A 13,091-nucleotide genomic window follows, 5' to 3' on the forward strand; every position below is an offset into this window, starting at 1 on the left:
ACAACTCCAATTTGGTCCTTCCTCACAGGGCTATCAACAAAAGCCTTGGTCTCTCTTCCAGAGTTCCAGCAGGTTCTGAGAGGTGCAGAGTGGGTTGGGTCTCAGAGGCCAATCCGATTCCCAATTCTTTTGTCTGCCGTGATCACTCCGCCTCTGCTTTTCTCTGAGTAGCCCAGGATTTTCTCTCCACATCTTCGCGGCTATGGCTACCCTTTCCTGGGGGTGTGGGTACCTGAACCACCTCCACAGACAGGGATGCCTTCCTTTAAGATGCTTAAGTACTTCCAGAAAGCCACTTGTGCAGGTGGGTAGCACTTGCTGGACGTCCCTTACCAGTCCCTCCAGAGCCCCTGGGGTTCAGTTTTAATCTCCAAAGCAGAGTTTCTTTTTCAGGTCTTGTCAGCTGGCCCTAATGACTGATTTTTGACGTCCTCATCTGTGTTCTCACTACAGGGCCATGTGGACACAGTACCTGCTTAAGGACAAGTTGGAGGGCACTGGAGGGCACCCATTAGCCGACTCTGTCAGGGGAGCAGGAAGGGACACTTATATTCCCAGGTCCCAGGGCAAAATTCCTTGGCTGCTACGGTGGGCTGGGCTGTAAGAAGCAGATGGGAGAAGGCCCTTAAGAATATTGTTCCACAGAGTCTCACAAGACTGGCTGCTTCTACCAGTCAGTGTCTATAAATTATGCCCAGTTCTCATGTTCCGAAGGGAGAGACAGCTGGGACTGGCTTAGACACATTGATACAGCGGACTTCTGCATCGCCCCCACCCATGGGTGTTTAAATACACACTTTCCATGGTACGGATGGAGGAAGAATGGAAGCAGGAAGCCCCAGCAAGGTGAGCTGCTCTGAAATCTGGCCCCCTGCCTCCTACTGGCACTCAAGAGCTTAGGGCAGGGACCTCGCCCTGGCAGCATCTGATAGGATCCCTGATCAGCTGCCACCCACTTCTAGACTGGGATCGGCTCTTTCTCTGGGACCTAGCTGCTAGGTAGAGGGGTCTTTCTAGTGAACCCCTCTACATTGCCCTGATGTCAGCTGCTCACCCTGCCGGCGCTGGTCGTGGGCCTGGATAGTTGTGGACTTCAACGTTCCTTGGAGAAAAGCCCGAAGTAGAGAAAGCCTGCTGTATGTATGTGTCGTGCGTTCAGGTTCACGCGTGAGCGCGCTAGACAGGTTCAGTTGTGTAGATCCACGTGGGAGAGTGCTTGTGTGACCTTGTGTTGAGAGCCTGCGTGCCGGGCTCTGTGTTTGAGTATAGACATTAAAACAGATGCTACAAGCCTGTTCCCCTGGGAGGCTACTATCGCTATCGGTTTTGGGGCTATCCAAAATGAATGAAATCAAGCAGGCTCTCAATACTTGTGACCTGAATCAAAGTTAAAACGTGTACCTTCTTTTCCATGTAATAGCTAACAGCCTTTTTCCTGTGAGCGTGGGATGAGGGATGAATTGGAGCACAGAGGCTACTGGGTTTTCTTTATCCAGCGAAGTAATCGTGCAGAAGTGTGGGCTATGACGTCACCAAGCAGTCTGGCCAAGTGGGCTGACACAAGCAGCAGCTCCGTTTGGAGCTCTCCAGACCTCCATACAGTAGCTGCAAGCTCTGCCTGCCTCAAATCAGAGGAAGTTGGGCTGTTCAGTCCAAACCAGAGCGAACCAGTTCCAGGGAGCGCTTGAGACATTTCCAGAGAGCGGGGGCTTCAAGGGTGCAAGGATGCTCTTGCGGCTGGCATTTCTCTTCAGAGCAGAGTGGGGGGGGGGCTCTGGGTGTGGGCCCCAGTGGAGGAATCCAGGTTTGTGGATTCCCCTTGAATCCCAGGCCAGTACAACGGGGTAGCCTTCGGTAGCGGTTAGTTCATCCAACTGCCTGAATCATGGGTGAAGAAATTCTTGATAAAAAAAAATTTAAAAATTCGAGAGAAGAGCTTTTCTGAATTTATGGTCAAAACAGAAAGTGTGGTTTTATCAGAAAAGTCCCAAGAGGTCCTGTAGCCCGACAAATGCGTTTTCCCCTTCCAGCCCGGGGTGGGCCACTACCCTTGAAATCCTGTAGTTATCGCTACTGCAAATCAATACTGAAGAGCCTTAACTTTTCCCTGACTGACTCTTCCCTGATTTGGATCTGTCTGGGCCAGCCTGGATGTGTTGGACAAAAGGGGGCTAAAACTTCAGACCGAAAACAACTGTAGATTTATTTACAGCTAGCGCGGCAATTGTAGCGTACCATACTGAGGAGCCGGTGTGCCAGGGCCTGCAGCTAGCCGGCCACTCACTTTCTTCTCCACTGTACCCGACTTAAGTGACCGAAGTCAGAGACGGTTCCTCTATTTTAGCCAAGGGTGTGCTCCGGGAACCCAGATCTCAGACTCTGCTCGTGGTCGTGTGAATCTGCCCAGAGTTTCGTTTCTAGCTCTTAGTGACGTCGACCACACGGAGCAGTAATCCCAACCCCAAACGCCCCAAATTTCCCTCCAGACTCCACAACTCCAAACTTATTTACTACCTCTGCGCGCAGGCTCGCACGCACCTTCACCCCAAGCGGTGTGTGTGTGTGTGTGTGTGTGTGTGTGTGTGTGTGTGTGTGTGTATGTGGGGGGTAAGGGGTGGGGGGTGGGCTGAGGCCGGAGCTCCACCAGGTGGCTGCCTTAGCGTAACGGTAGCGGGGAAGCCGGAAGTCTGGTCCCTGTTTCTGCAGAACGCTCTGCAGAGAAATGGGACTAAGGTCTCAAGGGGAGGAGGTTTCGAGTTTTCAGTCCCATCTCTTCACCTTGCCAGAGACATACTATGAGGGAAGGTTGGCCCAGGTTTCCAGGACTCTGCTACAGTATCGCTGCCCAGACCTGGTTCCCGTCCCTGTAGGGAAATCAGAGGCTGTTGCACGAGTGGCCACCGGGCCTCAGGGCATATATCCATATATTTATGATTTCTAATTTTTATTATAAAATAAAAGCAGAAATATCTCCCGACGAACATTCACATGAGGGCATAAAAAGGAAGAGGCAAGTCTGCGGCTGCGGAGGCACTCTGGGCCGGGAGCATTGAGGCCACAGTGCCAGGAGGAAGAGGAGACCCAGCGTGGTAAGGAGGAGGGAGGGGGTGGAAGGAAGAGAAAGAGGGAGGAGAGAGAGAGAGAGAGAGAGAGAGAGAGAGAGAGAGAGAGAGAGAGAGAGAGAATAGGAATGAATGTTCAGGTGCTTCTGGGGTGCAGCCCTTTCTTGTTCATTAGTCAAAAGCTGGCACCTTAGGCTCACACTGAGTGGGGGAGTGTCTGGGGGACCAACGGCCCAGAATCGGACTCAGATAGCCAGAAGGAAGAAAGGCTGAGAGTGAGGAGAGAGAGAGAGAGAGAGAGAGAGAGAGAGAGAGAGAGAGGGAGGGAGGGAGAGAGAGAGAGAGAGGGAGAAATAGAGAGATCCAAAAATGTATAAAGGAAAAAAAAGGAGGAAAAGCAAAAAAAAAAAAAGGAAAGAAATGAAGAGGAGGAAAAAAAAAGAAAAAAGAAACCTAGAGGGAAAATGGAGGAAAGGAAAAGGCGAAAGAAGGGAGAAGAGAAGAGAAAAATCAGGGTGGTGGTGGTTTATAATTTATTCCCTTGCCTGCTTCAAGACCCTGTCCCGGGCCTCCAAAGGATCTCAAAAGCAAGTTGTTGAAAAAGAATCGCTCAAGGACCAGAGCAGACCGTTGTCCACTTTGTCCCGCCGCCGCCGGTTCTGCCGCTCCAGCAGGGCGGTCTGTCTTCCAGTACCCCAACAGACTCCAGTATCTACCGTCCTCCCGTACCGTCTCTCAAATGTCCCCGCACCAAGCTCGGAAAGCAAGCCCCCCCCCGGGGGGGGGGAGCAGAGCTCTAGGAGCCCAGGTCCACAAGGTTGGCAGACATGGGGTTGAGTATGGAGTCCTGCAGGCTGTGGTGGTGCTGTAGTGGGTCCGCGCCGCCTCCGCCCGGCACAGGCACGGGTACTGCGCTAGGGCCCGGAGGATGGCCCAGGCTGTGCAGGGAAGGCAGCCCAGGGGGCGGCGGTGGGCTGAGCAGCAATGCGGGGCTGGACGACGAGTGGTCTGGAGTCCCCGACGGCGTCTTCTCGTCCTCGGAACTGCCTAGCACCGACTTGCCACTGCCATTGAGCGAGGAAGCCAGCGGGTTGTGGCTGCTAGAATTGGAGTTCTCGCTGTTCTCTCTGCAAGCGCAGGAGCAAAGGAGCCGGGTCAGCTGGAAACCAACGCCACTCCGAGAGCCACCCCGTCAGGACGCCAGCGCCTGGGGCCCGTCTCAGGACTCAGAGCCGCTGCGGTTTCTAACGGGTGCTTTCCGTTTCTGTCGTTTTCTACTACCTACAGCTGGCATTTGGCTCTTTATGGCGTTCTCAACCCCGCAACTCTCTAGTTTTCTCTTGTCCCTCTCTCTGGTCAGCCCGTGTTCTTAATCTCCTAACTACCCTGCTCTCTGTCTCCCACCTAGTTCTTCCCCCCACCCGGAGCTGAGGCCCCAAAGCCTGGAGTTGGTGAAATTGAGGGGGGGGGGAAGACCTGGATTTTTAGGCTGGACAAATGAGGTTTGTTGGGCAGAAGTGGGGAATAGAAGCACCGGGTACAGCGATCCAGGCTGAGGGGCCCACTTCGAGTTGGATAAGCACAGGCCTAAGTTTCCTCTTGCCTTTCTCTGCCCGAGGAAAACCGCTGCTTGCAGATACGCTACTGACTCCAAGCTGAGCAGGTTCTGGGAGCTGGCTTTGACTGGGCACAAAGATCCCACTTTGGAAAGGGAGGAGGACCGCCTTTCCCTAGCCATCCACTGCAAAGTTTAGCCCGGGGAGTGGACGCTCAGGATGGGGAGCAGCCCCTGGGAGAAGCTAAAGGGAGGGAGAGGGTGGTTAGAACTGGCCTGCTTCTTCCTGAGAGAGTAAAAACAAGGGGGCACAATCTGTAGCTCCTACCTGGGGCCTGGTCGGGAACACTAGCTGTTAGAGAGCTGGGTACTCCGTGCCAGCCTTAAAGAGGGAACCCACCTCCTGTCTGCTTTTGTGGACAGTCCCTGCCTAGATGTGGGGATCTGAAATCCTGCCTAAACCCTCTTTGTGGGGTCCTAACAGCTGTTCTTTCTGATTCCCTGAGTGGAGTAAGGGAGACCTCGTCATCACTGATAGTTCAATGTGAAAGTTTCCAATACTGCAGCCTGTCCGTCTGTTCTCACTGTTCGGAACCTTCCCCCGGACTAGGGTTAATCAAATTGTGTTGAACACGCCCCCACACTACCTAACTCAGGTATCTTGTTTTGCCGTTCCCGAAGGAGAGATTCTGTTCCCCCAAACCTGCTTCTCTCCAGTTGGAGATTTAAAGTTCGAGGGGGGTTTGCAGGCAGTCGGCAGTCACAGGGATCTCAAGGCTTACGTTAGTTCGGAAAAGTCTTGGATTCCGAGAGGAAATACAACTCCCAGCCCTTCAGGCAGATCCCAGTCTACCTCAAACACTCGACTTGCCTGCCCATCAAAGAGAGCAGGACCTGAGGAGAGAAAGGCCAAGGCTCTGGCAAGTTCTAGGAAGGCTTGCTGGATTCAGCAGGCCAGAAAAGGGGTGTGCGTTTGACTTCTCTCCCACAGCCAATACTTCCTCCCTGAGGTCTTTCATCTCTTGGTCCTTTTCACGCGGGATAACTCCCAACTTCCTTGTACCCAGCTCTTATGTTCGGACAAGGAGTAGCCCAGACACTGCCTTTATTACCCAGCTAATACTAGGGAGATTCCAATCCCAGCTCTGAGTCCTAGCCCCCCACTCCGCCCCCCACCCCGCTTCGACCTGGAGGGGACTTCCGAAAGCCCCTGATCGCCCCATGCCCATGGTTTTTCCGAGGAAGATCAGGCCCTGAGGCTACGCCTACCTAGCTGAGGATTCAGGCCCATAGTCCAGCCCTCTCTGAAACGCTGGTTTTCCTATCTAGTCCACAAGCGACTACGGAATTAGTTGAGAATTTACGTACTACTTTGCCCGCTTTGGACAAATTCCTGGACGCTCAGTCTCCAGCAAGACCTAAGCGCTGTTATGAGCCAGACTGAGCTGCAGCGGGGGTTCATAACCCGGACCTAGGTCTACTTTAATCCTCTCCAGCACCCCTCTCTCCCGCCCCACGCCGCCCCAGCGCGCCCCGTTTCTCCCGGGACCAGGGAAGTCGGCGCCGTTGCTCTACTTACTCGTACCTTTCCTTGGCCTCGGCCGCTCGGTCGCGCTGCCGCCGGTTTTTGAACCAGTTGCTGACCTGCGTGGTGGTAAGGCCGGTGGCCTCCGCCAGCTCGCGCTTCTCCCGTGGCGACGGGTAGGGGTTGTGTGCGTACCACTCGCGTAGCACGCTGCGGCTCTTCTCCTTGAAGCAGTAGCTGGTCTCCTCGCCGTCCCAGATGGAGCGCGGCAGCGGGAACTTGCGTCGCACGCGGTACTTGCCCACGGCGCCCAGTGGCCGGCCGCGCAGTTTCTCCGCCTCGATGTAGTGAGCTTTGAGCCACAGCTGCTGCAGCTTGGCGTGGTTGTGCGGCGAGAACTGGTGGCTCTCCAGGATTTTGTAGAGCTCGCGGAAGTTGCCCCGGTGGAAGGCCACCACTGCCTTGGCCTTAAGCACGCTTTCATTCTTATGGAGGTGCTCGCAGGCGGGCAGCGACCACAGGAAGCGACCCAGCCTTTCGATGTTGCCGCCCTGCTGCAGCACCTCGCACACGCAAGCCACTTGCTCCTGCGTGAAGCCGAAGGTGGGCAGCATGGACATGGTGCCGGCTGCGCGCCCGCCCGCCCGCGCGCGCCCTCACCGCGCCTCGCGGTCCCGCATGGGCGCCTCCCCGCCGGCCCGGCCCGGCGGACAGGCGGGCGGGGCCCCCTGGCCAGGCGCTGGCTCCCGGGCGGCTCCTGAGTCACTGCGGCCCGTCCTCGCTCCCGCCGCCGGCCCCGCGCAGCTCCGCGCCCCCGCCGCCCGCGCGCCTCGCCCGCGCCCAAGCCCGGGGGCCGCCCGGGGCGCCGCTCCGCATGCTCCGCGCCCGCCCGCCGCTCGCTCTCCCGTTCCTCTCTTGCTCTCCCTCCCGTCTAGCTCGCTTGCAGCTTTTTTAATAATATTATTCTAAGCGGGCATGAGGCGCGGCGGCCCGCGCCCTGATTGGTCGGGTTATCTGACCCGGGGCCTGCCCGCGCCAGACAATAGTCGAGTCAAATTATTCGCCATGGAGACGCTGTCAGTCACCGGTAACCCGAGCCTCGGCGGCCCGGGCGGCTCCCCCCCTCGGCCGGCTCCGCTGACAGATCGCCCCGGCGAAGGGCGGCGGAGACAGGAGCCCCAGGCACTCCCAGAGCCTGGGAGGCGGAGAGAGGCCGGGCTGGGGCCAGAGACGGCGGTGATTGACGGGGCGGACGCCCAAAGAGCAAACTGGGAGGAGGACCCCGAAGAAGGGGGGCTGGGTGGGGCCCCCAGGAAGAAAAGGGGACTGAGGTGGGAAGGAAGGAAGAGAATGGAAGGGAAGGAGAAGGACCGTTTAAGGGGATGTCTTTCAAGAAAGGAAAAGAGGGGGACAGAAGGAGCCTTCAAGGGGAAGGGGTGTGAGACACTTAAAAAACAAACAAACAAGCAAAATCAAGGGGCAATTTAACAGCCTGTCCCAGGCCTCGCCAGGTGTTCCTGCTCTGGCTGGGTCACCGCGTAGCTTGGAAGGTTGTAGCTGTCAGGCACAGATACTGTAACCCTGGAGGAACTCAGTGGGATGGAGAGTTTGGATTCTCTTAGGGGCACCTCTGAAAGACTTGGCTTTTCCAGCTGACAATGCCCCACCCCCATGCTAGAAACCAGGGACCAGAGCTGTCCTCCCGGGAAAGGGGGAGGAGATGGGGAGAGAAGGCAGAGATTTGGCAGTGGCCGCAGCTGGACGCCTTGAGAATCAGCTTCCCGGAGGATCCCGCCTTTCCTTCCTTTCCGAGTCGGGCGGCTGCCTCGCGGCCGGTACCGCCCCTACTCTGCAGTGTGATTTGCTCCTCGCCAGGCCGGGACTCAGACTTAACCCCACGGGGCCCAGGGCCAGAGAAATTCCCGGCAGTCCTGTGCGGCCTCTACGGAAGTTGACTCTTGCAGGGACGAGGGCGGGGGGGGGGGGGGCGCAAAACCAAGGAGCCAGAGCGTTGGACGGTTGTAGAGTTTCCCGGGTGGTTGGTGCTGAGGGAGTGGGGAAGGGAGGGAGGGAGACAGAGAGGGAGGGAGACAGAGAGGGAGGGAGAGGGGGGGTATGGGGGGGGCTGTTAAGGCAGCATCTACCAGTTTCCTCTCTCCCCTCAGCGCTAAGTTCCGGCGTGATGGCCTTAGAAAAATGGGTAGAAGATGTACCTGCTCTTTGGTTCTTTGTCAGGACACCCCGAGAAAACACGTGGTGGTGGCCCTTTGGCAGAAAAAGAGCAATACGAGGGCAAGGTAGCAGTGAGGGTTGCGGGGGGGGGGGGCGCTTCCCTGCAGTTTCTAGGGTTTGAAAAGCCCGGGGCTTATTTCCTTGCCCGACTTATCCGTTGCACCTCCGTTCCCCTCCCCCGCCCAGCTGTTGCGGGCTGCAAGCTCCTGGTGACATTCTCAATGCCAAGGCTCAAGGCAGCACAGATCACAGGCTCCGCTTTTAACTACGCTAAAATCTCCAGGCCTCATTTTTGCTACCACCATTGTAAACGTTCAAAGAGGACGGAGACACAGATACTGAAAATGGGGCAGCCCAGAGTCTCAGCTTTGGAGTTTGGCTTTGGCGGTTGTTTATGGGTGAGGTACATGTTTATTTATTTAAGGATCCAGCATGATTTCCCAAACTTCCCCTCTGCTCCAGAGTGGTGATGCAGACATGGGAGTGTGGGCCAGCTTTCCCTAAAACATTAGCTCCTAGAGGCCTGTCCATCCGAGCTGAGGACACTAGACTGCCAAGCCACCACCAGGAGAGTAAGTTCCTGCATCTTTGTGGACTTCCTGTGTAGGTAGGCAGATCCTAGTGTATCCAAGCTACCCAGTTTATGACATGGCATTTGCTATGAGGGTCCTGGGAGACCTGGGGAATATATTACCTAGACTACAAAGCAGGTCCTGAGCATAGATTGCTACTAAGAAGGACTTACCTTTTCCAAGGGTCTCTCTTCGGCTGACAGGCATATATCAGCTCTGGTCACAACCAACATACTTTTTGGTAGAAGAAGGCCAGAGAGGGAAAGAAACATGTTGCTTGGGTGCTGGACCAGTCTGTGACTTCCTGGTGTAAGGCCATGGGCCTGGTTCCGCCATTAGCTGGGGTCTCAGTGGTCTCCCTAATCCCTTCCAGTGCAGGCCTGCAGTGGGTTTGAAAGTACTAACTTGACAAAGATGATCTCTGCAACTCCAGACATGGCTTGACTTCAAAGCCTCCTCTTCTTGGGCCTTTGAAGATGTACATGTTGATGGAGTTTCTCCCAGGACTTGGCCCTGCCCACTCTCAGAGTAGACAGATTTTCTGTCCTTTGGGAGCTCTATAGTTCTAGACTTCCCCATGCTGTCTCCTTTGTGATCCCCATCACAGCTCAAACACCAACCCTGCCTGGAGCCCACAGGCAACTCTCAGCAGCAGGCACAGCAGAGCAGATGAGGGACCTGCCACCCAGGGTGCCAGATGAAAAGCCATTACCTAGGGAGCATAGGAAAACTGTAACCCCACTACCCAAGGCTCACACCAGTGACTGCAATGTTACCAGTTATTCTCAACGTCCACTTTTGTCACAAACCAGTTCTAGCAGGTCTGTGGCAGAACCTCTTGGCGTGTGTGTGTGTGTGTGTGTGTGTGTGTGTGTGTGTGTGTGTGTGTAGAGTTTGGCTGGATGCCTGCTCTAAGAAGGTTAGAATCTCAGCTAGGGTCTCCCCACACTTAGCAGTGTGCGTCTTGCTCCCCCTTCAGGGAATTTGCTACAGGACAGAACGTAGGTTGTCTGGGTGGGGATTTGACACTCAGACAAGCCCAGCCCTCCAGTCCAGCGCTTTGAGCAGCTGCTTTCAGAGGCCTCAGCTTTTAGCCTTGTGTGTTTTCCTTCACCCAGATTTACCCCCACTACACACACATACACACACACATGCACGCACTCACGCACTCATGCACGCACGCTTGCGTTTGAAGTTCGTTTCAGCAAGCATAGGCAGAGTACTTTATGGCCAGGATACAGGAAACTTTTGTAAACTTTTGGGAGTTTATGTTTCACTGAAATGTCTCCTCGCACGCCCAGCTGCCCCCACAAAGTTCCCTGGGAGCAGGGGACGGCAATATTAGATGTTCTCCATGAGCTCACTGACGACAGGATTTCTTTGCCCCAGACTTTTGGGCAGGGACAGCCTAAGGCCTTTGTGCCTGAAGAATAACGGTAAACTCTCAGGATGGAACCGAAGGCCACCACTGACCTGCACCTATAGACCAGTAGACATCTTGCGTGTTCCAAGGGCATTCTCGGCTTGGGTCGGGGCCATTCGAAGTGAATCCGATGATCCCGTGGGAAGAAAGGGCTTGCTGCCCATTTCCAAGGCCAGCGGACCAAGAGACCTTGGCTCTAGGCAAAGCTTGTGACTCAACAAAGAAGAAAAGGGAGTGGGTTCTCTGCGCGAAATTAGCAGAGCTTATGCGCGCGTGCTTAATCTTTATTTTCCCCAGCCTATAAAGACTGCAGAGATCTCCAGGAACGACTTTTGCCGCTCACTGCCTGATTCTCGATGCTCTGCACCCGAGGCTCAACAATAGGGAACTCCGGGCTTCTCCAGTCCGGGTGCGGCGCTGGACTTGACACTTGTTCTCTCTTCTGCCACCAACTCTCTCCCCAACCTTCTTGGGCCGGAGCAGTGCGTTTCGTTGAAAGCGGGCAAGCAGCTCGTTTGGGCTTGCACTACAGCCCTCTACGCCCCGCAGGTCTGCTCTGAGATCCCGCGGTTTTCTGTGTTGTTCAATTTGCAGGACCTGGTCTGGTGCTGCTTAACAACTCGCCCCAGTTCGCGGAGCAGGTTCCCAGGGCACTTCGAGACCAGGCAAGTTTGCAGGGCCCCGGGCTTCGTGGACTTCACTCTGGAAAGGGCGTGAACCGTGTTGTCGCCTGCGCAGCACGTGGCTGTGACTGTAACAAGCCCCAAGGATCAGAACAGCTTGGATCCCAGGGGATCATTCTGTGTCTCTGACCTGACCCACGGGACAGTCTGGAAACACGGCTTTAGCAAACGATTTGGAGGCCGCGGCCCTACCCGGGATCTTGTGCAAACGAAAAGAGAGAGCACGCCAGGGCTCGAAGCGCATTTGGAGGCCCTCAAGGTAGCCGACCCACCTGGGAGGTGCCAGACGCGGGCGGGTTTTGAAGCGACTACCAAGACCTTACCGCCTTCCTGAGGTGCCTGGCCGTCCCCGCCCGCTGTCGCCGCTCAGGTCTGGAGCGCCTTCCGACGGCGCTGTACCTCGTGCGGGGCCCCTACTCTTGGAGGTGGGGGACGCGGGTGCAGGGGGCCCGGCATCCGGCGAGGGGCCGGTTCATGGAATTTTTTTCAGGAAGCTGCTGAAATCGGCCATGGGGTGGTTTTTCCGTGGGACAGTGGAGTGACTGTGCACTCCTGGGCGGCCTGTTGCGGACACTACGCGCGAGCGCCGCCACGCGTCAAGTCCCCAAGTTCAGGTCTAAAGGTGAATTTACTCAGTTTCACTCCCCAGGCCTCTAGAGCACGAAGAGAAGGCGCCTTGACACACCGCCACCTCCTCTCAGGCCAACCTTGCAGCACTGCCCTACCTATGTGTCGGTGAGGAACCACACGCACACTTACACGTACACGCGCACACCCACGCGCGCGCAAGCACACACCAACTATCAGTAGGTGTAGTCACAAGATGGGAGCTTTCCCCTTATTGTTTGCCTTGAAGGATCTGGGCTCCTAGGACAGGCTTAAATGGATGCCACAGGGATTTGACTGACAGCAAGAACTGGGAAGTCATTAGGCCACTGGATGACTTCCTCCTCTTCCTGTTTGCTCTTCAACCCTAGCACGTTCTTTAAAATTCCCCTCTTGTTTATAGGGGAAGATCCTGCAGAGCTGGGTGCCCTCCTTCCTTGAACCTGCAGAACTGGCATTGGTGTCTCCTGGTCTAAGAAGCCAGACTGAATGTGTGCTCTAAAAAAATTCAGGGCTCATGGTAGCACATGCCTTTAATCCCAGCACTCGGGGAGGCAGAGGTAGGCTGGTCTCTGTGAGGTCCAGGCCAGCCTGGTCTACAAAGCAAGTACAGGACAGCCAAGGCTACACAGAGAGACCCTGTCACAAAAAAAAAAAAACAAAAACAAACAAACAAATCCAGGGCTCATGCCTACAGCATTACCAGGTTCTCATGGGTCATGGGAAAGTTTTCTGAGTTATCCTAATTTTTCTGGGGCTCCTGTCTTCAGTTGTATTTCCTCTTTCCTCCATTACTTAAAAAAAATCTCTACAGACAAAGGGTGGATCAACTTTTCTGGAAGAAGTGGACTTGTTTTTTCCTTCTTCTTTCATCACCTGTGAGAAGCTCTATCTGGGGTAGGGGTTCCTTGTCTGGCACTTCTCTCTTATGTGGTGTCTACCTTTTATTACCAGTAATTACAATGCATGCATTAGCCCCATTCATCAGCGACAACCCCTCCCCCAAAGTAGTGACTGCCTGCTGGCGATCTCAGGTTGGGTAGCACTCCCATGAGCCTCTGCTCCAGCTGGTGTCAGAGGTAGCAGCGGGCATCTCGTGGGGGGTGGTGGTGGGGTTGGGGGGGGGGCGTCCCACCAGCCTTGCACTTTGAAGGAGACCCGGAAAAGAGCCAGCATTGTTCTTATCTCAGAAAGCCAATACCTTGTTTTCATTTCAAATTAAGACTAAAATCCCAGGCTGATCCTTATAGAATGAATGATGTGCACTAATTGATTTATGCAGAGGGCTGTAAGAACACTTTAATGAAGTAGGTAGAAACTAGATATGGGGGGGGGGGACAGATAGCACGGGGACACCTGGCGGATGAGGGTGCTACCTAGGGAACTGGTTCAAACCAGCCTGAAATAAATGTCTTCTACTAGCATGGCAGCAC

At 55.2% G+C, this 13,091-nt stretch overlaps 1 protein-coding gene across 1 annotated transcript; it reads right to left on the reverse strand.

Moving 5' to 3' along the window:
* Nucleotides 1-2,934: 2,934 nt before the first annotated feature.
* Nucleotides 2,935-6,762, reverse strand: SIX2 (SIX homeobox 2; the record flags this gene model as incomplete). Its single annotated transcript, XM_084793162.1, has 2 exons — nucleotides 2,935-4,189; nucleotides 6,203-6,762. 2 exons carry the CDS (start codon nucleotides 6,760-6,762, stop codon nucleotides 3,859-3,861), a joined length of 891 nt encoding a protein of 296 aa, XP_084649288.1. The 3' UTR covers nucleotides 2,935-3,858.
* Nucleotides 6,763-13,091: the final 6,329 nt, after the last annotated feature.

This window comes from Acomys minous (assembly GCF_964271855.1).
Source record: "Acomys minous genome assembly, chromosome: 8".
Classification (NCBI taxonomy): domain Eukaryota; kingdom Metazoa; phylum Chordata; class Mammalia; order Rodentia; family Muridae; genus Acomys; species Acomys minous.